Source organism: Monoraphidium neglectum, assembly GCF_000611645.1.
Source record: "Monoraphidium neglectum strain SAG 48.87 unplaced genomic scaffold scaffold00025, whole genome shotgun sequence".
NCBI lineage: Eukaryota > Viridiplantae > Chlorophyta > Chlorophyceae > Sphaeropleales > Selenastraceae > Monoraphidium > Monoraphidium neglectum.
Window position 1 is genome coordinate 1 of NW_014013603.1, and position 22,831 is coordinate 22,831.

Genomic DNA, 22,831 nt, shown 5'->3' on the forward strand with positions numbered 1-22,831 from the left:
CCGCCACGCCGCTCGCCCTCCTCGCCGCCCAGCGCGCCGAGGCCGCACAGCCCCGTGCCGCCGCGGGCGCCCAGCACGTCGTCGCCGCCGCCGGTGGGGCTGTCGTCCATGGCAGCGGCGGCCGCGGCCGCCTCGGCGCGCTCAGCCTCGGCCTCGGCCATTTCCTCCAGTGCGGCCAGGTCTTTGAGGTTTGGCACCTGCACGTCGATGTCGGCCTTCAGAAGAAGCTGCTGGCTGATCTCCAGCAGCCCCTTGAGCGCGCGCTCGCGCGCGCGGCGCAGCGTGCGGCGCTGGCGAGCGTTGAGGCGCGGGTGGCCGTCCGGGCCGATCTTGGGCTCCGAGTTTTTACGGGCCTTAAAGCGCGCCGCGCTGCTGCGCCAAGGCGATAGGGGTGCGTGCGAAGCGGGTGTCGTGTTTCAGGCCTAACAGAAAGACCCAGCCATGGCGCTACGCACACGTTGGCACGGGCCTGCGCAAAGCGCACCGGCATGCTGCATACATGCACGCGTCGGCAAGAAGTGAGTCATATCCGCGAGCCTGGCAAGGCCACCTCCAGGGCCACGCATGCATGCATGTGCACCCCCATGCATGCGGCTGCACGCGTGCGTCACAGCTGCTAGCACGATGCGCGGCCCCACCTGGGGCGCGGCTGCTGCTGCATGAGCTGCACGGGGTCAAACTGGCTACCAAGGGCTCCGAGGTCAGCGCTGTGCGCCACGCGCAGCCGCCCCATCTGCGCCGCAAGCGGCATGCCGCTGACGGCGCTCGCCGTCGCGGCGCTGAGCGCGGCGGCGGCAGCCGCCTGCTGCTGCGCGGCAATTTGCTGCTGCATGTGCTGCTGCTGCTGGTGGTGGTGGTGCTGCTGCACGTGAAGCAGGCTGGCGGCCTGCTGCGCCTGCGCCATTGCGCTCAGTGAGCCTGAAAGGGTGTGGCCCAACAGCCCCGCCCCCGCGGCAGACAGCTGGTGCTCAAGCGCAGCGCGGTGCTCCAGCTGACGCGCAAACGAATTGGCGGCTGCGGCGTCGCGCAGCGAAGCCTCCAGCGCTGCGGTGGAGCCAAAGCTCTGCAGGTAAGAGGGGGGCACGCCGCTCACGGCACCGCTGAATGCGCTTGTCAGACTGCTCTGGTGGTGCGCGACCGCGGCCGCGGCGGCCGCGGCGGCCGCATGCTGCGACAGCGCGCCGCTCAGGGAAGGCGGCAAGCTGCCGTGCCCGCCAGCGCCAGCACCGGCGCTGGCAGCTGCGGCGGCAGCGGCGGCGTAGTAAAATTGAGGCAGCTGTGCCGAGATGTCGCCTGCCCCTGCGCCAAGGCCTGGCAGGTTGGCATACGCCGCTGCGGCTGCAGCAGCCGCGGCGGCAGCAGCGGCGGACGGCCCTGGTGAGGGTGGCAGCCCGCCCAGTCCAGAACTGCTGCCGAAAAAGCATGTGTCAGGGGAGGGGCTCGGCACGCCCACAGCGCTGCCGTTGCCCCTCGTGCCGCCGCCGCTGGCACCGCTCGCGGTGCCATGGCTGCTGCTGAAAGGCGACGCGCTCAGCATGACGCCAGGCGTGAGTGGGCTGCTTGGCAGCCCGACAGGCGAGCTGGGCCGCCCGGGGATCGGCGCGCTGCTGCGGCCGCCTGCAGAGCTGTTCCGCGCCTCTGAACAGTACTCGGCCGCCGCCAGGGACGATGGGCTCGCAGCGCCGATGGACCCGTAACCCTGAAGCATGGGCGCCATCATGAACGGAGAATATCCAGCAAGCCCCGCCATCGGAGAGCTGGACCTCATGGCGGGCTGGCCGCTGCCTCCATTGTGTTGGGTGTGCGAGCAACAATCACGACGCCTTGTACGGCCTGCACGGGTTGTCACGAATAAGATTGATTAGATAATATTCTTTTCAGGCCGTCACGGGGCCCGGAGGACCGCTGCTGGGCTTGAGCCGGGGCAGTGGTGAGTCGGGTGTGGGGTGTGGACCGCCCCCAGCCGCGAAGCGGCAGGTACCCTGTGCTTTGACAGCATGCTTGAAAGCACATCTTCAGAGCATGAAGGTCCCTTTCCTGGGGTCCCCAGCGGGCGCCACTCGCACGTCCAGTGGGCTCACCGTGTTATGAAGGCCAAACTAAGCTAAAGAACGATTTAGTGAATCGTAGCGTGAGCGTCGCCAGGTGATTGACGGCGGCCTGGATCGAAGAACAGGAACGGAAACACAGAGGCGGCAATGGACCACTGCAGACATCAAGTCGCAAACCCACGCGACGTCGGTTGTAGCAGTGCTACTGTATTTGATGCGATACCGAGCAACAGCGCTGCTGTGTGCTGGATCACAACCGCACGACATCAGTCGAAATGCAGGGCCCGCCTCACACATACCGGCATTCCTACTGTAGCCGCACAAGCGGCACCCCTTGTATTCTGCATCATGGCCCCTGAAAGAATTGTGATGGTGCGGCACATGGTCTGGCCATGCAGCATGCAGTACGCTGGCAAGCAGGGCTAGGAAAGGGCAGCACATCTTCAGAACCAACGCGCAACCACGAGGCCTTCACGCATGCTGGCCAAAAGCCCAACACCCTGCAAGTCCACTTTGCCGTAAGCTTACAGGAAACAGCACGTGGCTCTCAAAGCGGTAAGTTCATGGGGTTGTGGGTGCTGTCAGCCAAGTGACGTAAGCAGGGCAGGTTGCAGAGTAGCCCGGCACAGTCCATGATCGCAAATACTGTGTCATGATATCAATGAAACAGGTTGAAGGTGGGTCAGGCTGCCGCTGCACCATGGGCTAGGACAGTTGTCGGGGGTGGTGTTGCGCTTGTATGGCGCCCCAATGGAAGTGGCACCAACAACATGTCAAGGTCGTCGAACGGTCACGACCGCCAGTGCATATTATTGATTATGCATGGGCATGAATAGCGAGGGCAGTTCTTTTGAGGCAAGGAATATCGTGCTTTCAAGCTTCTCTGCAGCCATTGCGGCAGAGTGTGTGTGTGTCCGCACACTGCACGGGACGGCCACGCACGACGCTGATGACGTGCAGTATTTCCTTGATGTGATGTTCAAATCTTCCTCGCGGTGCCCTTGCTAACACGCTTAGACGCCCGCTTGGTGGCGCCTTTTGCCGCTGCCAGCCGCGCCTTGCCCTTGGCCGCCACCTTCGCCTTGGTTTCAGCGCGCACGACCACTGCCTTGCCATTGGCCTCAGAGACTGCAGCCACCGCGACTGCGGCCGCCTTGACCTTCTTGGCAGCGGCGGATGTTTTCCTAGAGTTAATCTGAGGCCATAGGTGGAAGACGAGTCGCACGGGCAACGTAGAGGTAAATGATTTGTAAATGGAGCAAGCAACACCTGCACTACACATTCTTTGCAACTAGGCACGGGGGCATGCGTGCCTGCGAGCTCGACCAGCCCGCCCCACTACGTATTCGCAGCATCACAGCTGCCTCGCACCTTTTTCTTCACTGCCACGGTGCTGACTGCCGCCTTCTCGCCCTGGTCCACTGCTGCGTTGATAGCTGCGCCAACCTGTTCGTTGATGTCCGCCACCGTGGGCTGCGCGCCAGACGTGCTTGGTGCCGCGAGGGCCTGCTACGCGAGGTGATCGGCAAAAACGACACAAGAGACAGGTCCTCACAGGCCGAACGGCGTGTCGGCAACAACTTCGCCGTCGCAGCTTTCAAAGATGAGCATCATTGCACGTCCGCATGCAGTGGATGATCGCCATCCCCAGCCGCTGAGGCCAACGGCCGAAGCCTCCGCACCCGCTACTCTTTGCTTCCTCGCACCTGTTCCTTGAGAACTGGCGTTGCTGGCTGTTCAACAGGGTCAGGCGCCGCCGCTGATTTTGAGGCAATTTGCCCCATGGAGCCGGCTTGCGGACGCTTTTGAAATCCCACAATCTGCGTGCTCCCGCCTTCTGCCCCGCTGCCGCCTGGATTGCGCTGCGTGCAGCCCGTGAATAAGCAACAGGTTGATGACCGCACTTGTGAGTAACTGAGCAGGACTGTGACCGGCATGCACCACCAAAGGGGCCGACGGTGGCTGCAGCCGTAGCGTCTCCTTGTCCTAGCAACACTGCGCCCGACCGCCCCATCTCTCTCCAGCATTCCCGCTCTCTGACATTCCAAAATAAACGCTGCTCTTTCATAAGCATTGTACCGGTGTTTGGGCACGGCTTGAACACTCACGGGGCGTTTCTGCCGGCCGATCCACCTGGGCCCCCTGGTACGTGGTTCAGGCGAGCACTAGTCTGGTCGGTAGATGGCACACACCTGATTTGCAGCTTCACGCTGGGTCCTGTGGTGTCCGCAGGCTGTGGTGGAAACCGCGCGCGGCCTACAGTATCCTGCTCACTTCACCAGGAAAAGGTCACGAAACCGAACCAACCACAGAGAATAACAGGCAAGTCAAAAGGGCAGGCTTTCGGACGGCCTCGTACTCCGCCTCAATGACGGAGTGCCGCTGCCAGCTGGATGACTGGGCCGGCCATCTCAAGGTGGCCGGTCTGACTTGCGTTATTCATAGCGCCACGCAGCAAAAAGGTTCGAATATCAATCATTAACGGTGGGAGCCAGGGATGGGCTCTGGCACACTCGGCCGGAGTGCCATGGGGGCAGCGACGCGGATTCCCGCCACCCACACAAGTGCAGCTCTGCAGCATGTAAGTAGTGGACACAGGATGCAGCAAATATGCTTTTGTGATGTACAAGTGGGTTTAACCTCAACTCGAGCATGCCCGGTCAACCTTAGTCAAACTAGCACTGCAGGCATTTGTCCTGCTGCGTAAAAGCCGACCTCCTCATTATCCGGGCAGTCAACCTGCCTTGCACCCCGACCCGCCCCCCGTCCCGGTCAGCTGCGCGACAGTTACAGGGACGGCCCCTTCCCCAAAGGCTCACGCCTCGCGTTCGCAGCCCGGCCGCCGAAGCCCTCTCAGACCCTGCCGACGCAAGCAAATGCCCGACGTGATGTGTACTTGCGCCCCCCGCCTGCCGGCCCCTGCGCTCTGCCGTCAGCGCTCACTCCCCCCCTCCCCCGCCGCTTGATGTTGTCTGCGCGGCATCACGTTACAACAGCACCAGCCCGGCCCAGCCGCTCCTGCAGCAGCGCTTTGGCAGCTGCCACCTGCTCTCTGAGCCGTGCCCCATCGTTATGCAATCGATGCTTCAGGTCCGCAAATTCCCTGCGACACACATCTGCGTCCTGCGGCCCTACCGCCTGTCCCACTGCTGCTGCATTGCCACGTGCACCGTGGCCCGCCGCAAACTCTGCCGCGTTGGGCGGTGTGGCCCGCGCGGCCGCTGCAAATGAGTGCGAACCAGCCGCACTGCTGGCACGTGCAGTAGAACAGTGCGGTTCCCGTCGGTGTGACGACGACGCTCCGCTGAGGCGTTCTAGTAGAACCCCGACGTCCCCGATTGCTTGCTGTTGGGGGGCAGTAGTTGGCATAGACTTCGGTGAGGGCGGGTGCAGTGTTCCGCAGCTGCCAGGCGGTCTCTGCCCTCCGCGTAGCACAGCGCGAGCCGACCCAATTAATGCGCCCAAATTTGTGAGCCCGGATTGGCATGCCGGACCAGATGCATGCCCCCTCACACCTCGTCGTCCCGCCGGGGCGGCCGCCCAAACGCGGTGTCGCGCACGGCCAGCAGCAGCGCCTCCATCTCCTCCTGTGAGCGAGCGATCAGGAGGTGACGCTTGGGGATTCCAGATTGACGCTTAATATCGGATTGGCTATAAAGGGCAGGGAATGGCAGTCATGCACCAAGCTGCTGTATGCAGATGCAAATTTGTAACGCGACGAGTCAACCAAGTGGCAGCGCAGAGGCGTTTGCGTTGACAACTGCCGCACCACTCGGGCCCCACGCACCCGCGAGCGCAGCTCGGCCCTGAGCCAGCGCTCGCACGCCTTGCGCACGCCTCGCTCTGCGCGCAGCCGCCGCCGCAGCTCCCCCACCTCAAGCTCCTGCAGCAACATGGGCCCTGATATGTCAGGGACCGGGCCCGACGCCACAAAGAGCGGAGCGTGCGCTTCTGGACAAGCATCGTCAGCCACTGTGACGGCACAGCTGCGAGAGCGGGCCGTGCTGCTCAATTGATCGGGCGCCTGGCTGGTGGTGCTTTGTTTGGCAGTGTTCCTGCTGCCCCACCTTGGCCTCCTTGAGAAAAGCCATCTGAGCGCGCGCCTCGTCCAGCGCGACCTCGAGATCTCTCCGAGCCTCGGACTCTGCATGGCACTGCAGGTCGCAGGCAACCCAGCGCTTTGATTCACAAAGCCTGCTTTGACAAGCCAGCGTCATGCGACGCACACACGCAGCGGCACAGCCCCGGCGGGTTTGCTGCAACAGCGGGTGCTGAACGCTGCCGGCGCACCTGGCCCGCCGTGCTGGCCGCTTGCGCGCGCGCCGCCCTGCCTTCCGCGTCGGCCGCGTCCAGCTCCCGCTTCAGCTCCTGCACCTCGAGCTGGACCAGCTCCTAAGGCAGATGTCGGGGGCAATGAGGGGTTGAAAGTTGGCTTCCGGCGCAGTTTAAAGCGCAGCACACGGTGCGAGTGCTGAAATTGACCCGCAGTGCTCCTCACGGGGTGGGAGGTAAAGAGGCACACACCTGCCCAAGAGGGGCTGACTCCTCAGCGTCGCGTGCGCAGACGACTTGGCACCTCCGCGACCCACCTTGTCACGTCGCTCTCGCTGAGCCGCCGACTGCGCCTGCGCCAACTCGCGCCCCTGTGCTTGCAGGCTCGCGCCCAGCGCCTGTGCCTGCGCCGCCGCTTCGGACTCCAACCGGCTTGCTGCTGCGTCGCTGTCACTCAGGCGTCTCTCCAGCTCGTCCCTTTCTGCACGCAGCGCCAGAACTTCAGCGCGCAGCTTACCCACCTGTCAAAGATGTTTCCAGCGCAGCGCTTGGCGCACACAGCGGGCATCGCAAGCTGTCACCTATTAGCGCAAACGCCATGCTGCTGCTATACCATGTGTTTTTACAAGTCACCTGCTACGCAGATTATTTGCTGCGCATTTACGGCAGGCTGCAGCGCCCAGCCAGGCTTCTCACCTCAGACTCGCTGCGGCACGCGCTGCTCTCCGCTGCGGCCAGCTTCTGCTCATAGCCCTGGCGCAGCGCCACTGCCTGATCGCGCATCGACTCAATGGTGTGCTCTTTGGCAGCCACGAGTCGCTGCAGCTCGTACACCTGCGGTGGCGGCCCCATAATGGCTGGGGCTGAGTGATGAGGGCTTGCGACTCTTTGCCAGGTGCGCGCCAGCTGGTTGAACGAGGGTGACATGCGAGCATCTGCAACGTTGACATTGCGAGAAAAGGGATTTCGGGCAAAAAAAACACCTGAACTATCTAAAACCTGCGTTGCACAGCTTGCCATGCATCAACGGCATGCACTCGCTGTCGAGCTCACCTCCTGCTCCTTGCGCCGCAACATGCTGCGCTGCACCTCATGCGTCCGGCTGGCCGCAGCGTCGACCTCCTCCTCCGCCGCCTCGATTGCGCGTCCGAGCCGATCTGCAGTCCTTGGACGCAGCTATGCGGCGACACACGCACGGCGACGCGGGTCGGGCAGCTCAGGTGCATTGGCTGCAAGCACCAGCGATGTCACTGACGGGCATGGTTTTGCATCAATACGCAGGTGTTGTGCAGGGCGGCGACAGCCCAGCCGCACCTCTGCACTGCCAGAGGTACGCCCGTATGTACCAATCCGCTCGTCACCGTCACCAAGCAACGGAGCGTGAATCGGGGAGCCCTCCGTGAACACAATGGGCTTTGCAAGGATGGCCCGCAGGGCGTCCAGCTCCTGCAGGACACCCTTCGCCGTAGTCATTTTCAACAGATAACGCGTAAGAAATGACGTACAAGCACACCGCAAGGTGAAGGCTAGGTAGATCAGGTTTGAATCCCAAGTTGACTGCAATCACTTGCGCGCGCTGCAGGGACCTGAACAACGCCCGCCTGTGACATAGACCGCGCAGCGCCGCACCAGGCATTTAGCCCCAGGGCAGCCAAGCCACTGCGATGACTGCGATGACATGCACAGCAGCTGGCTTGCTGCTGCCGATGCGCTCTGGCTCATCCGCCGCGCTGAAATTGTTCCTGCCACGCTGGCGCTCATGAGCCGCTCTGCTGTAGGTCAGCGGCACCGGCAGGCTGGTTCGACTGAGCAGACTGTGTCCAAGTTCCGACAGCTTTGTTGTCAAGCCACTTGTACCTCGTGTTTACCGCCGTCATTACACAAACACTGACAGTAACACTCACATTGGATATGCTTGTGCCTGAGTGCTCACGTCCTACATTTACGTGTGGTCTGCATAGCCAACAAACGCAAGCTTGTTCACGCCATTGCCTGATCACCTGCCTGCCTGTGACCACGTGTGTGGCAGGGTGCCTGTGAGGCGAACTGCAGGCGCTTGTCGTGATTACCGTTGCATGGAAGCAACAGCAACATTATCAGAAAAAATGACAATGACACTTGGCAGCCTGGTGTGGTTGGCAGGCGGGGAGGGGGTGTTCCTACATCACCTCGTTTCAACTTGTTGCGTGTGCCCCAGGGTGTTCCTACATCACCTCGCTTCAACTTGTTGCGTGTGCCCCAAACACAACAGCTTTGCAAGACTGCAATTCCCATCCTCTGTTCGAAAACAGGGCCCTGAACAGAATGCCCTGGAGGACAAACCACCATGACATTGGGCAATGGAGCCCCTCAGGTACGGTACCACATGGTCAGCACATGGGAAGCAGCTGGAGGTGGAGCTTCCGCCTTGCTTGCACAAAAACGTCCCAACCCCCAGCGCCAGTACATGGCCTGCTTGAATTGGAGGCCTCGCACCGCAAGGTTGTTTCCTTTTTGTTCTCTTGGCCCAGGCGCCACCAGCACTGCACCAGATCTCGACAGGCTCCAGGTGTCCAGGAACGCCAGGCTCTAGTCGCGCACGGCTCCTGGCGTGTGAGAGGAAGACTCGTGACTGAGGGCCTATCTTTGCACCAGTTGGGAGTGGTCGCGGCAGGGGCTTCCCTGCACTGAAGGTGAGCGTTGGGCGTTTGCATAGGCTTGATTTGGAGTCGATGAATTGACACATAAGTGCTGGTCTGCAACGTCGCGTAGGCCAGCCGTACAGCGGCATGCACCCGTCTCGGCGCGTGCTGCAGTGCCTGTGCTGGCGAAGCTCCTCCGCCCACCCACCACCTAAATCAGGCTGCCTCGCACCCCTCCCCGTTGAGCCCACAGCGACCAGCGCCGGCACCAGTGGTAGCGCTTGCAGCGGCGGCAGCAGCAGCGCCGAGCCACCCGGGCAGCAGCGGCCATGGCGTGGCAGACGCTGCCCGGCATCATCGCCATGGTCGGCTGCCTGACGGTGGGCGGCCTGATCCGCGGGTTTGCAGCTGACGTGTACTACGGGAAGCCCAAGCCGCACAACCTGGACTTCTTTACGCGCCTGTTGCTGCACCGGGATCTTGAAATCCTGGAGGAGCGCAAAGCAGCCAAGCAGCAGTAGGATGTGCAGCCTCACGGCGCAGCGGCGCGCTAGCTCGGCCGGCGGCGGGCGCGCGAGCGCGTTTGAGGCCATGCGGTCGTGCCCCTGCAGCGGCGGGGCTGCTAGGTGCAGCCCGCCACCGGGACAGCGTTGCGGGGGGCAGTGCGGGGCTGCCTGTCGCTGATTGGAGCGAGCAGGCTTGCAGCCCTAGACCACTTTTGGCGTGGCGTATGTTGTTTGCACTTGGGCACTGCTGTAACAAGAAAGGATGAACACCGAAATCATGCTGGCAGCGGTTTGTGACGCACGCGCACGCCTCGGCCAGGTTGTCATCCGTGCCTCGTCAGTGTCCCTGAAGAACCTCACCGATAACAGCGAGCTTGCTCAGGCGCGTGTTGCAGTGATTGTCAGTGCTCAGCATGCAAACATTCTTGAACATTTTTGAAGAGCAGCCCTTTGCAGCCAGGGCGATTGCCCTGCTTATGAGCACAACATTTAGGTGTGCTGGGGTCGGTAGTTCGTGTTACACCGGGCACGCTGGTGCCCATGACATGCCAGACGACAATTCCTGCACAGGGTGCGGCCAACAAGTGTTGCTTAGTAGGTGGGGTTGGCAGCCTGCATGCGGGGGCTTTGCGCACATCCTTGGCTGCTGGACGAGGGGCTGCTGCATACGAGAGCACCAAAGCGCCAAGCGCTAGCACGAGCGAACCTCACCGAGAGGCCTTCAAAAGGACTTGAGCACACCTGCTGCTCCACCCTGCCCCTGCACCTATGAGGTAAAAAAAGAGAAACTGGGTACTGTAGAAGCAACTGGCCACGTTGAGCATACAAGTGCGGTGACACGGGGCTTCCAAGCAGGCCCCTCATCAGTTTGTTTCATAATTCTGATCTTTAACCCGCCCCTCTCACCGGAAGAAGTCATGACAGGTGGTAGTTGAGTAAAGCACCTCGATTGTACTGCTATTTGCCGCCACCCACACACCACTGTTGCCGCCCCAGAGGCCGCCCCTGCCGCCGCGCAACACACGGAAATCGCTCAGCAGCGGTGCTGGCACAGCTGCAGCTGCACCGTCCGCAGGCAGCCTGAACACGGGTCATGCAACGGCAGGAGTAGGTCAGTGGATGAGTTAATGGAGCTTTGCCCTGCAGTCCCTCACGTACTTATCAGCACGCCATGAAAGTTTTGGCAGCAGCGGTGACTTCTTACAACACAAGCTTCTGAGTGCAAACGCATCACACAAAGGCAATAGTCGGTAGGTGGATCGTCACTGCCATGTGGGACTGGGACCCACATGGATGTGAAATCAAACGCCGTGTAGCAAGCCCCGGGGTAACAGCCAGAGAGCTGTACACGGCAGTCCAACTCTGCAGAGTTGTCGCGACGCAAGTCGGGGTGCTGCGTGGCAGGGACCATCGGGACGGAGTGCTGGGAGCGTGCAAACAGTGCTTAGTTACATGCAAGACGAGCATGAATCTGTGCCTGTCCGAGTGTATCACCAACCTCCAAATGTCATGAGCAAGCCACCCCGCGCGGCTGGCGTCCTGCTGCCATACACGCTCCGCAGCCTGCACCTGTCCGGCTCCGCTGCAAGGGAGCACGGCGCAACGGCAAACCTGCACTGGCACGAACGCTGAGCGTCACTGCAGGGAAGGGCAGAACTTTGCATTGTGTGGAATCTAGGTCCCTCGCCTGTTGGGGAATGCGCTCGTCATAGCCAGCACAGGCGCCGTGCACGCTATGAGCGCTGCAAGGCGGCAAGCGTTGACCGCGGCGCTAGACCGCCGTATAAGCGCACGCCTAGTTGCTCGGGCTGCATACATCGGACGCGTAGGGACAAAAATCGTGTTTATGTGCATGCACCGCTCCTAAATACTGTACTGGCAGCTTGAGCAGTGCTCGAGGAGATGATCTCAGTGCGCGTGCACGCGAGCGCAGGGGATACCTTTCATTCAAGAAAATCGTTCACGCGCGTTCGGGATTTGTTTTCCAAATGCAGTTGATCTGGGCCCTGAAGTGACGCACCGCACCACGGTCGCCCTCGTGTCCAACACAGCTTATAAGCTAACCCACGTACAGATAAAAGATGTTGAGAGGAAGCTCTGTGCTGCTGCACACTCTGGGCATCAGCCTGCAAGGGGCGCCACTGGCGGCCGCGGGGACAGCGCTTGGCCTCGCTGCCGCCCGACGAGCTGCTGCCGACATGGTGCCGCACCCCACAGCTGCCAAAGAGGAGGAGGAAGAGGAGCAACGGAGAGGGGAGAAACAGCAGGCGCATCAGCAGGGACAAACAGAGGACTCTGAATGGATGGAGGTCGTTGACCAGCGGACAGGTGCGGTCGCTCGTCACTAGTTGGTGGCGGCGGCGCAAGTGGTGTCCGCCATGGCGGGGTGGCGGGACGTTCTTTGCAACAGGAGCGGCGACAACGCACAGGGACCTGACGCTCACATACAGCAGCGGTTTCTCGCACCCGGGTGTGGGGCTAAAATTCCCCGCGCCCCTGAGCGGCATGACGATGACCTCAAAGCCGCAGCGCTCGCCCCTTTGTCACTGCCGCCCACCACTCGCCATCCCTTTGCCGCCCGCGCGCCTCACATATGCGTGTGCGACGATCAGGCCGCACTTACTACTGGAATGAGAGCACGGGCGAGACCACGGAAATTGGGGAGCCGCGCCCCAAGTCGCGCTTCCGCAACCAGTCGTTCCGCGGCGCCGACGACGCGCGCTTCCAGGACGGCTGGCGCGAGCCGCCGGGCGAGGACCGCACTTATGTATACTCACTGATGGGCATCGGCATAGGCATCGGCGCGAGCTGGGCTACGCGCTTCCTGCACTGACGCGCTGACCGGCGCGGGCTGCTGTGCGACGGAGCCGCCTCAAGCGCGGACGCGGGGCTTGGCAATGTAACCTTACGTGCCCAGTGCGTTGCAGAAAGTGACTAAACAGCCTGCAAACATATAATGGCCGAGTGGTGTGAGAGCGAGGGGCATCTGGACTGCATGCTGCGCGCGGTGGGTGCTGGTGCTGCTGCTGCTGCTGCTGCTGCTGCTGCTGCTGCTGCTGCTGCTGCTGCTGCTGCTGCTGCTGCTGCTGGGCTGCGTGCACCCTTGCTTGTGAAGCTGTCCATGCTGCAGGTGGTCCACTGCTCTTGCACTTGCGACAGCGCACACGCGGTTCGCGACAGGCATAACACCAGGGGTCGCAGCTTGGCGCGCCAAGAAGTGTGTCTTCTTAAAGCAAAGCTGCGGCGCCGCCACCACTGCCGCGCGGGCCACCGCCGCCGTTGGCACGCCGCGCGTCCAAAATCAGCGCGTACCCACCGGCCCCAGCCGCGGCCGCCGCGCCCCCCGCCCACTGGTCCCCCTGCTGCAGCCCTGGCGGACCCGCTGCCGAGGGGTCGCTCGGCCTCGTGGGGCGCGGCCGCTTGCTGCCGCGCCGCCCGCGCAGCCGCCGCGTCAGTCGCAGCCCCGCCGCCGAGTACAGCTCACTGCGCCAGCCGTCCATGTTGCCGATGCGGAAGCTGCCCAGCGCGACCAGCACCTGCCGCAGCAGCGGCTTGGTGAGCTCGTGCTTGTGGCGCAGCACAGAGGCGCAGTAGCGGCGCGCCCAGCTCTTCGGCGGACGCAGGTTGAGCTTAGCAAGCGCGTACCCCGTCATAGCCAGGTCCAGCGTCGAAAAATAGCTGCCCTCTCTGCTGCCGCTGCTGCTGCCGCTGCCGCCGCCGCCAGCGGCGGGGCCGCCTGCGCCGGCGCCCGCGCCGGCCCTGGACGCAGGGGCGTCCAGGAGCGCCTCTGAGGTGTCGAAGAACTCGTCCAGCCAGGGGTCGCCCGGGTACAGCCGCAGCGCCGCCAGCGCCCACAGCGTGACGGCGAGCTCCTGGGTGCGGTAGCTGGGCAGCAGCTTGAAGGAAGCCGCGAAGAAGCCGGCCAGCCAGGTGCGCGGCGGCACGTAGCGCAGCCGCGCGAGCACCCAGGCGCATGTGGTCAGGGCCTGTGGCCCGAGCTGGCCGAAGCGGGAGGCGATCTCTTCAAGGACGGCGTCCAGGAAGCCGGGCGACCCACCGCGCGACCGCGCCGTCCCGAGCGCGTGCAGGAGCATGGCGAGCTGCGGCTGGCGGAGGGAGGGCAGCTCCTCCTGCGCCGCGTCGCACAGCGCGGCGTGCCAGCGCGGCGGGGGGGCTGCCTGCGGGGCAGGATGTGGCGGGGCGAAGGGGACGGCAGGTCAGCGTGCCTACAAGAGGGACTCCGCGGGACTCCGCGGTCTATTTATGTACCCCTCAGATAGACAGGAAACACACGACCGAAGCGGCCTCCGTAGGCTCGCGCCCTAGAGGTTCAAGTCGCAGCGGCTGGCCGCAAACTGCGCTCGAACCCCTGCGGCCAGCCCCGGCCGCCCGAGCCCCGGGTGCGCGCCTGCAACCGCGCCAGCGCGTAGAGCACGAGCGGCACCTCCTCGCGCCTCAGGTGCGGCAGCAGCGGCTCGGCCGCCGAGAACAGCGCCGACTGGAACGCGGGCCTTGGCCGCGCGCGGAGCTGCGACAGCGACCACAGCAGGTTGCAGAGGTCCGTCGGCCGCAGGGCCCCCAAGGTGGGGGTGGCGTAGAACAGGATGTCATCCACCAGGGTCGGCTCGACGTCCAGCTGCGGGCGGTGGGCGGAGCGACAGGGCGGCGGGCGCAACGGCAGGGTGTTGGGCGCGAGGGGGGGCCGTGCCAGCGCGCCGCCACGAGCACCTGGTGGATGATGGTGGTGCTGGGAGCAACCTCGTGCGACGCGGCCCCGCTGCAGATGTGGCACCAGCAGCAGCAGCATGGTTGATCAACCAGAGTGTTGCAGCAACGAACAACCCCTTTGCGCCGCGCACGCCCCAGTGCGCACGCGCTGCTGGCTGCCGCGCACCTTCCCCGCCTTGGAGAGCTGCGCCATCCCCCGTAGCATCGCCGCCGCCGTCCCCGCGTCCGCCGATGGCAGCACCCCGCGCGCCTCCAGCAGCAGCGCGGCCGTGAACCGCCGCAGCGCCGTGCGCTCGCTGCGCAGCGTGTGCGCGTGCGTGGTGGCGCGCAGCTCCGCGAGGCGGCAGAGCATCGCCGCCAGCTGCATTGGGTTGAGGCGCCCCTGCCACCGCTCAAAAACGCGCCGCACGACAAACCAGTCCGGCGCCGCGCAGATCGCGCGCATGACGCTGCACTCAAAACCCGAGTCGCGGAAACTGAAGAGCGGCGCGGGGACCGACAGCGGCGGGCTCTGGCCTGGGCCGCTGTCGCCGCCCTCGGCTCTTGGAACCGAGCTGCTGGCGCTGCTACTGCTGCTGGTGCTAGCTTGCGCGCCTGTCTGCGCCCGCTCCACCAAAACCTCGAACTCCTCAACCTCATCCTGCTGCTGCTGCTGCTGGTGCTGTTGTCGTAGTTGCTGCGCCTGTCGCGTCTGCTGCTGCTGGGAATGTTGCGACACAACGTGCTGCTGCTGCTGCTGTGCCGCTGCCATGGGCAAAAAGGCCTGACCCACGCTGTCGCCGCCGCCTGCAGGCCTCAGCGGCGCCACCCAACCATCCGCCGGCCACCTCGCCTCCAGCTGCTGCCGCTGTCCGTTCCACCTGCCCCGCCCGCCAGGCGGCAGCAGCCCCGGCACCCCTGCGGACGCCTGTCGAGAGTGCCAGGGCCCGCGCCGCTGCCGCCGACGGCCGATGGCAGCCGCGTAGATGGCAGCAGCGCTCGGCTCGGCCGACGGGGCCCGGGAGCCCGACTGGCTGGTGCCATTGTCGAGATCGATAGACCCTAGACTCATCATGGAAGCGCCGGCGGACCCCTGCGCAATGCTGCTGTTGCTGCTGTTCCTGCTGCCGCTGCTGATTTCGCCGCTGCCGGCTTGAGAAGCGAATGCGCCGCGGCTGCTCGCGCCTGTCGTGGCGAGCGCGGCGTTCGCGGCGAGAAGGCCCTCGCCCGCCTCTGGGTCAGCAACAACCACCGTCGCTGGCCAGCCTACCGCAGCGCCAGCCGCTTCAGAGCCCGCTGCTGCTGCGCCGCTCTGGCCTGCCTCCCCAGCAGCGGCGGCGAGACCTCGCCGCTAGAAGGACAGGGGATGGGTAGCGTGGGGCCACGAGGCCTCAGTGTGCACAGGACTATGAGACTTGTGTGGGGGGCTGAACATGCAGGTCGACATGTTTCAAGGCGATGGCCAAGAGCGCTGTCGACATTGCAGAGCACTGCATCGTCTGGCGCAAGCTGTGGGGTGCGCCACATGCAGAACGCAGCGGCACACCTGTGGTCGCGCAGCGCTACTCGCCCGCGTTGCAGAATGCGACCTGCCCTCAAGAGCCTGGCGGAGTGCAATAATAAGATGCTTTCAGCATGAATCCCTATGCGTTAACATACTTTAAGCGCGAGTGGCTGGGCCTCACCTGCGATGGGGCCAGCCTCCTCGGGGTGAAAAATCCACCAGCGCATGTCTGTTTACAAGGGAAACGCATTTCTACTATTTCCTCCGTCTGCGACTGCTGCTTCTAAAGAAGCATGGCCGAGAGTTTGGCTGTGCCGTGAAGCGGTGCGCTCCCGACAATGTATCGACGTCAAGTAATTGAACAATAATTTAAACGTGTTTTCAGATCTGCTGTGTTTCCGTAGATCTGCGCTCGCTTGCATCGCCAGTGGCGAAGTCAGGTCGACAGTGGTGTGTTGCTCTTTAAACGCGTCGCAAAGCACTAGAGCATGACATTTACCCAAGCACCGCATGAAAAGATGATGCTTCAGGCTCAGAAGCAGGTGACGGTTGCATAAATTGTGTGGTTCCCTGGCCCAGGGCAGCGCTCCTGGTATCTGCAGCGCAGAGGCCAATGCGCGGTCGCCGTGGCCTCATAGTACACTTTTGTTCCCGCAGGTTGCCCTCGGCTCGCGGCAGGCGGCCCGCCGCAATGCGGCGGTCGCGCCCCTGCGCGCGCCCCGCAGCAGCGGCGTGTGCCGCGCCGAGCCGACCCCTGACAGCGTCCAGGAGGTGAGTATCCTTCGGGGATCAGTCGGTATTCGTGTGCACACCTGCGGCAGTGCCTCCTGCCGCCAGGCGCGGGCGCACCAGTTTGGTGGACCGCCTGCTTGACAGGCGCTGTCACCTGACGCACTCTCAAAATCCCACCACCCGCACTCATAATCCGATCACTCGGCCACTGCGCAGGGGAGCGGCTACGTGGCGTACGACTCTGCTGGCCAGAGCAACATGGTGAGTGCGCGGCGGAGGGGTCCGGGCCGTCTGGCGCGCGAGTGCCACATGGCGCGTTCGGGTGTCCGCGTCTGTGTCTGCGGCACGGCCCACTGCAGCTGTGCGCCCAGGTGCCGGCTCTGCCCCGCTGCGCCCCCTGACCACGCTCGTATGTCAGCCCCAAACGGATGTCCTCACACTATCCAAAAACAGTACCCCGTGATGACCAAGGCGTACGCCGACAATGGCCCCAACGCCACCACGGAGGCGAACACCGGGTTCGCGCTCTTTGCGGGCGCCGTGGCCGTCGGCGCCATCGCCGTCGCCGTCGGCCTGCTGTCTATCAAGTCAGGTGCGCAGGCCTGCCCGGCACGGCGCGGGCAGAGGTGGAATGCGGGCAGCCCGCCAGGAGATGAGGGTGGAAGACTGGGGCAACTTTGTTGCTCATGGGACTGACTGGGTGCAGCTACGCGGCGGCCCAGCTGTCGCTCAGGCAGCCACTCCCCTAAGGCATCCGTGCGCGCACGCTCCTGGTGGCTGCCAGCCTGCACCTACGCACCTGTCCACGCTTTCTGACACCCTGGGCCTTTCCCCCCAACCCCTCTGCTGTCCGAGCAGGCGGCGCCGACACCACTGCTGACCAGTTCAAGGCCCTCTCAGAGTACGCGTCCATTTTCGCCGCTCAGATCTGAGTGGTGCCAGGCGTGGAGACGACATGATGGCGTGATCTGACGTGATCTGACTTCAGCAGCCACGGCAGCAGGGCGATGCCGGCGCAAGCATGCTGGCCGTGCCCCCTGCTTACCAACGTTTTGCTCACATGAAGACGTGGGAACCGAAATGAGACTCGGGCGCTCCTCCAGAGGGGAGTGGCTCGGGAGTGTGTGTGTCGCATCATGAGTGGGCCGAGAGGGTGGGCGTGCCCCAGGCGCAAGGCAGTGGCTGAATAAGTCATCCGCTGGCGCCAAAGACCAACCGGCGTCTAAGTCGCCGCAGTCTTTCCTTGTTCTTGCCTGAGAGAGAGAGCCGCAGACTCATATGCCATGTCTGCCTGCAACATCCCAGTTTTCAGAGTGCGGCTGTAATCCGCTGCAGTGGCTGAAGTGTCTTGTCTCATTGCTTTACAAGGCGCATCACAGCTCGTCTCCCTTGTCTAAATCATTTGTGTCAGGCATACCTGCCCATGAAAAATGGGCATGGGGGATAATGCGACCCAGACAACTAAAGAGCAGCAACCCAGCGCAGCCAAATTTGCAGGTGCCAAAGGCGCAGGTGCCTGCGGCTTGGGTGCCGGCAACGGTTGAAAGCTGAAAGCCAACGCAGTGTTTCGGCGCAAGGCGGGGTATTCGCGACCCAGCCCAGGCCTCATGCAGCCTTTCAAGTAGCAGGATGAGCGATTCCAGCAGCAACAAGGTCGCGGACAAAACCATGGGAACCTCAACCTTTGGCAAAACTTAGTACGATACAACCCCAAGTCACAGCTCATCCCGGCCAGGAGGTACCGCCTCCGCTGCCGCGCTCTCAACACGATCCCCCTTGACGCCACCCTGTGCATCGCCCGGGCCGGCGCCGCCGCCGCCCTGGCTGCCGCTGCGGGCTCGCTGCGCCTCGGCCTCCGAGAGTCGCGCCTCGTACGCTTGTATCCACCGAGCGAGCCGCCGCCGCAGCGGCCCAAGGTGCTCAGCATACGCCTCCCACCGCCTGACGGCCGATGTATAGAGCGGCTTGCGCACCTGCGCGTGAGGCATGCGCCCTCCCTTCAAACTAGCGCCCAGGCATGAAACAGCCGCACTGCTCGGCGCACAGTGCAGGTCGCCCGCAGATCCGGGCTCGCCCAAGCTTTGGTCATCAAATTGCCCCATTGCGTCTGCACGCGCACATGCGCGCGTGTACGCAAGCCGCACCTGCGCCTGGCTGGCGGTGTGCACCGCGTTGTTCTTCGCCACGTCGTGGAAGCGCAGCACCTGCGGCTCGAAGGCCATGCCGCAGGCGGCCAGGACCTCGCGGATTACAGCCTCGGGGTGCGCGACGAGGTCCTCATACAGCACCGTGGTGACGCGGCCGGGCGCGGCGGCCTCCCAGTGGGACGCCAGCGTCCACGTCATGTCCAGCTGGTGATGACGCGCGGGCATGGGTGGGTGGCCGTGCAGTTCGGTCGAGGGTGAGCGCAAGCAGGAGCGTGAGCGGGGCGATGTGCGCGCGTGCTCTCCACAGGCAGCTGGGAAGGTTGTAAATGCGCCTCACAAGGGGTTGCGCTCGCGGGGCGACAGCCGGCGGCCGGCGTCCGCTTGTGTGCCATGCAGTTTCAGGCCGGTCCGCCGAGCGTTGCTTAGCCGAGCTAGGCATACCTGTTCGGCCTGCGCAATGCGCCCGCCTGTCGACCCATAACATTGACATGGCAACTGCACACATGATGCTGACGACCCTGTACTTGCAGCCAACCGTTGAAGCCTCCCCGCCTCCCCTCCCTCCCCCTCAGCTCCAAACCCCCCTCACCTGCTCTGCGATGTCGTCCAGGTCCCAGGCCCAGGGCATGGACGAGTAGCTGAAGGGCTGCGCGTAGCAGCTCATGGCCACGTCCAGGGGGTGGCGCGCCGCATGGATGATGCAGGCATTGGGCAGCATGAGCAGGATGTGGCCGACGCGCCACAGGTTCATCTGGGGGTGAGGGAAGCGGCGCGCAACAGGGTGATTGCCAACAGGCAGCCGCAGAGCCAGCCAGCCGCGCATGGCGTTTTGCCAGCGCGACCCGCAAGCGACCTCACACGCAGATCCCCTTCACACACGCCGCCAGGACACGGGAGGCCGTCGCACCTGTGCGCGACCATGCTCACAGTGATCGCAGCAGCCAGGACGATCCACGGCCCCTTGTGTGCAGCACCCCTGTCAAGCCGCCCCACCCCCTGGCTCTGGCATTCCATTATCCGCAGAGCTCACCAGCATCTTATCAATCACGTACTTCGGCTTCGGCCCGCCCGCCGCCACCCCCGGCGCGCGCGCGCGCATGCGCTTCAGGTAGCGCCGCCCGTAGCGCTCCAGCACGGCCGCGTGGTCGGAGGAGGGGTCGGCCAGCAGCACCTGCATCTCGGTGGCCAGCGGGGCCAGCAGGGTGTCCTCGCCGGCCGCGTACGCCTGCGCGCAGGGGCGGGGCGTCGCGAGGGGGCAGTGCAATGGAGGGGCCTGGGCGGAGGCCTCGATCGGGGTGTCCCGGCAGGAAGCATGCCAGCGGGAGGCCTTGCGTCCAAGTTTGAAGCCTAGACAAGGCTGCTTGATGGCAGCCAGGCCGCAAAGCTGCCAGGTGGCGCTGGAAGCATGCAGCTGCCGGCGGTCGCGGCGCGGACCCCAGACGCGCCGCGTGCCTCGCGCCTGAGAGTGGCTGCCCAGCATCTGCTCCACCAGGGTGCTGCCAGACCTCGGCGCCCCGACGACAAAGATGGCGCCGCTGCTGGCCTGGTAGCCGTACTTTCGGTCGAAGGGGCCCGGGAACACCTCCATGACCTGGCAATTGCGGGTCGCCGATGGGATCAGGTGCGCCTCACACCGCAAACAACAGCTGAGCTCAAGAGCACACGGTGCGTTCCAACAAGCATCCGACAGGCTCGGATCCGGTGCCCAGCACCTGGGCTCCTGGGCGCTGGAAGAGCGGCTGCCGAAGCCAGGGTGACGGGCAGGCTCACCCCCTGGCACCCTCGCGCCCCACCTGTTCGGTGGCCTCCCTCTCGCCGGCCGCGTCGTACGACCCCGTCGACGCCATCAGGCGGTTGCCGGCCTCCAAATAGGCCCACGCCAAGCCCGGCCGCCGCGCGCGGTGGGCGCGCTTGTACAGCGCAAAGTGCAGCCAAGACAGGTCCTGGGCCGCGCCGTCCGATATCCAGGCGTCCCCACCCTCGCCGCCCTCGTCGCCCCTGGACGTGCTCCCCCCGCCGCCGCCGCCGCCGCCGCCGCCGCCGCCGCCGCCGCCGCCGCTGCTTCTGTTGGTGTCGGCGGCGAGGTCGGCCGCGATCGCCTCCGCCTCTGCTGCCGACGGCCAACCAGCCTCCAGGTCCAGCAAGAACCCCAGGCCGGCATTCGCCGACAGCAGCTCGCGCCCTCGCCGCGCCACCTGTCGCGCGTGCGAGGACGAGCCAGGTCGTTGGCGAGGGGTTTTGCAACGGCTTGCGGCATCATCGCCAGCCTTCAGCCTGTCCTATGCTCATGTTCCACCCGGCCTCAAAATCAATGCCGCGTACCGATGACAACTCAATTCCTGCAAACAACCGCAAGGTCGCTGCCGGCGCCGCGCCCTGACCTTCGCAGCCGCGGCGGCGTCGGCCGCGGGCAGCGCTTCGAGCGCCGCGAGGGCCTTGCCGTACGTCGCCAGGTCGCGCCCGGCTGCCGCCCTCGCGGCCCCGAGGTATGCTGCGTCGGCGTCGTCGAGGCGGCCGGCCGCCGCCAGCGCCTTGCCCCTGTTGAACGCCAGCGCGCACGTCCCGCTCTCGGGCCTGCCCAGCCGCGCCGCCGCGGCCAGCGCCTCGTCCAGCTCTGCGATGGCGTCGGCCACGCGGCCGCCGTTGAGCAGGAGGGCCCCGAGGTTGCCTCGGATCGTGATCAGCGCGTCGGCCGAGGCGGAGGCGGCGGCGAGGTCGAGGGCGGCGCGGTAGGCGGCCTCGGCCTCGGGGATGCGGCTGCCGCCGTCGGGGGAGAGCTCGTTGAGGTGATGGAGCACCTGCAGTGGCGGCGGGTTTCGCACGCTTCGGCTGAGCTGAGAACGCGCCGGAACGCTCCCTCGCAGGACCAGGCTGCTTGCCGGTCGGCCAGCGGCCCGTCGCACCCTCTTCCAGGCGCTACAGCCATGCCCGTCGCTGCAAGCGTGCAGTACGCAATGCAACTTTGGTGCAGGTGGCACGCGCACCGGAGCAAATAGGAAGGGCACCAGCTGTCAGGTCAGCATCAGCAGACCGGTGCCAGCATGTCTATCCATGTTTGCCCGCCCCTGTCCGCCCGCCCCACTCAAACAGTCGGGACTGTCCATGCGCTGCATGCCCAGGGCAGCCTCACCATTGCAAGCTTCAGGTGTGCATCGGGAGACTTGGGAAACTGCTGTGTGAGCTTGCGCGCCCGCGCCACATGCTCGTCAAATTGCGCCCGCTCCGCCGACCGCACCACTGCCGCAACTCCGCATAGGCAGGCCAGGAGCATCACAGCCAGTCTCATCAGCGTGCATCCTGAAGCCCGCATTCTTGCCAGGCCCAAAGCCTGCACAGGGCGATCTGCTGATCACCGACACAACATTGTCAACATGATGTCTCAACGCGTCACACAATAACATAAAATTCTCAAATTAGCTGGCGTTTATCGGGCCACAAATCGTGGCCCGTCCTTGTAGGCCCCGTCCACCCACATTCTAAATGATGACTGAAACATTTCCGCCACGCGTCTGAAGCGACTTGATCAAGACGTTCAGGAGTTGTAGAATATAGTGTGTTTGAACGCGAATTGTGTGAAGATTTTTACTCACTTCGTGTGGGCATTTAAGCCCCCCGCGGTCTCAGACACACCTCAGAGCAAGGGTAACAAAACGTAGTGTCCCTGCACAGTTTTCAGAAGTTGTCTGGTGGTGACAACATCCCCGACGCACCGTGCGCCGTGGCGCTTTCGTCAACAGCGGCACTGTTGCTGAGTTGCTCCTCATCCTTTCATTGCCCCAGCCACAGTGCCAGCCTCAGCCCTGAGGGATTGGGCCGGGCCAGACGCATGTCGCCGTTGGCCAATCAAGCCGAGCTTGCGGCTCGCCAGGACGGCGTCAGTGATGCCGGGGCCGTCCAGCAACCGGAGCAGCAGCACCGCGCAGCAGCTGCCTCTGCTGGCGCAGCTGGCGTTTGCGAAGAAGGTGCAGCATCGGCTTCGCATGCGACACCATCACTGCCAGAGGCAGCGGCAGTGCTGCGGCCACGACTTTTAACAATGACATCAACAGCAGCAACGGCGGCAGGAGCAGGCGGTGGCAGCGAACGCTCTGGAGGCATGGCTGGCGAGGCTCAGCCAGTCGAGCCAGCCTGCCTGATATGCATGGCAGCAGAGGCCTCCGACCCGACCTCTGTGAAAGGGTGCAACCACAGCTTCTGGTGCGACCACTCTTGCGTGGCACACGCGCCCGTTCTCGCTGGGGCGCATGATTCAGGAGCCTTTGGCAGCAAGCGCCCTTGGCAGCCGTAGTCC

The 22,831-nt window shown here is 64.3% G+C and overlaps 7 protein-coding genes across 7 annotated transcripts; 2 read left to right on the forward strand and 5 right to left on the reverse strand.

The window, feature by feature from the left end:
• Window positions 1-638: 638 nt before the first annotated feature.
• Window positions 639-1,717, reverse strand: MNEG_0329 (hypothetical protein; the record flags this gene model as incomplete). The annotated part of the gene is made up of 1 exon (XM_014051179.1): window positions 639-1,717. A coding segment is annotated over one exon (1,079 nt), but the record flags the coding sequence as incomplete, so codon positions are not given.
• Window positions 1,718-3,030: 1,313 nt separating this feature from the next.
• On the reverse strand, window positions 3,031-3,835 carry MNEG_0330 (hypothetical protein; the record flags this gene model as incomplete). Its single annotated transcript, XM_014051180.1, has 3 exons — window positions 3,031-3,246; window positions 3,423-3,557; window positions 3,758-3,835. 3 exons carry the CDS (start codon window positions 3,833-3,835, stop codon window positions 3,031-3,033), a joined length of 429 nt encoding a protein of 142 aa, XP_013906634.1.
• A 1,725-nt stretch (window positions 3,836-5,560) lies between these two features.
• MNEG_0331 (hypothetical protein) lies at window positions 5,561-7,796 on the reverse strand (the record flags this gene model as incomplete). The annotated part of the gene is made up of 8 exons (XM_014051181.1): window positions 5,561-5,638; window positions 5,839-5,934; window positions 6,119-6,205; window positions 6,342-6,443; window positions 6,641-6,844; window positions 7,020-7,157; window positions 7,377-7,480; window positions 7,685-7,796. The coding sequence occupies 8 exons, from the start codon at window positions 7,794-7,796 to the stop codon at window positions 5,561-5,563; spliced, it is 921 nt and encodes a 306-aa protein (XP_013906635.1).
• Window positions 7,797-11,753: 3,957 nt separating this feature from the next.
• On the forward strand, window positions 11,754-12,283 carry MNEG_0332 (hypothetical protein; the record flags this gene model as incomplete). Its single annotated transcript, XM_014051182.1, has 2 exons — window positions 11,754-11,778; window positions 12,063-12,283. 2 exons carry the CDS (start codon window positions 11,754-11,756, stop codon window positions 12,281-12,283), a joined length of 246 nt encoding a protein of 81 aa, XP_013906636.1.
• Window positions 12,284-12,677: 394 nt separating this feature from the next.
• MNEG_0333 (hypothetical protein) lies at window positions 12,678-14,929 on the reverse strand (the record flags this gene model as incomplete). The annotated part of the gene is made up of 3 exons (XM_014051183.1): window positions 12,678-13,628; window positions 13,895-14,086; window positions 14,345-14,929. The coding sequence occupies 3 exons, from the start codon at window positions 14,927-14,929 to the stop codon at window positions 12,678-12,680; spliced, it is 1,728 nt and encodes a 575-aa protein (XP_013906637.1).
• A 1,250-nt stretch (window positions 14,930-16,179) lies between these two features.
• On the forward strand, window positions 16,180-17,325 carry MNEG_0334 (hypothetical protein; the record flags this gene model as incomplete). The annotated part of the gene is made up of 5 exons (XM_014051184.1): window positions 16,180-16,203; window positions 16,319-16,432; window positions 16,610-16,654; window positions 16,847-16,985; window positions 17,252-17,325. The coding sequence occupies 5 exons, from the start codon at window positions 16,180-16,182 to the stop codon at window positions 17,323-17,325; spliced, it is 396 nt and encodes a 131-aa protein (XP_013906638.1).
• Window positions 17,326-18,108: 783 nt separating this feature from the next.
• On the reverse strand, window positions 18,109-21,850 carry MNEG_0335 (Uncharacterized protein; the record flags this gene model as incomplete). Its single annotated transcript, XM_014051185.1, has 8 exons — window positions 18,109-18,366; window positions 18,538-18,744; window positions 19,130-19,291; window positions 19,571-19,765; window positions 19,982-20,131; window positions 20,334-20,735; window positions 20,922-21,338; window positions 21,671-21,850. 8 exons carry the CDS (start codon window positions 21,848-21,850, stop codon window positions 18,109-18,111), a joined length of 1,971 nt encoding a protein of 656 aa, XP_013906639.1.
• Between the last annotated feature and the right edge of the window lie 981 nt (window positions 21,851-22,831).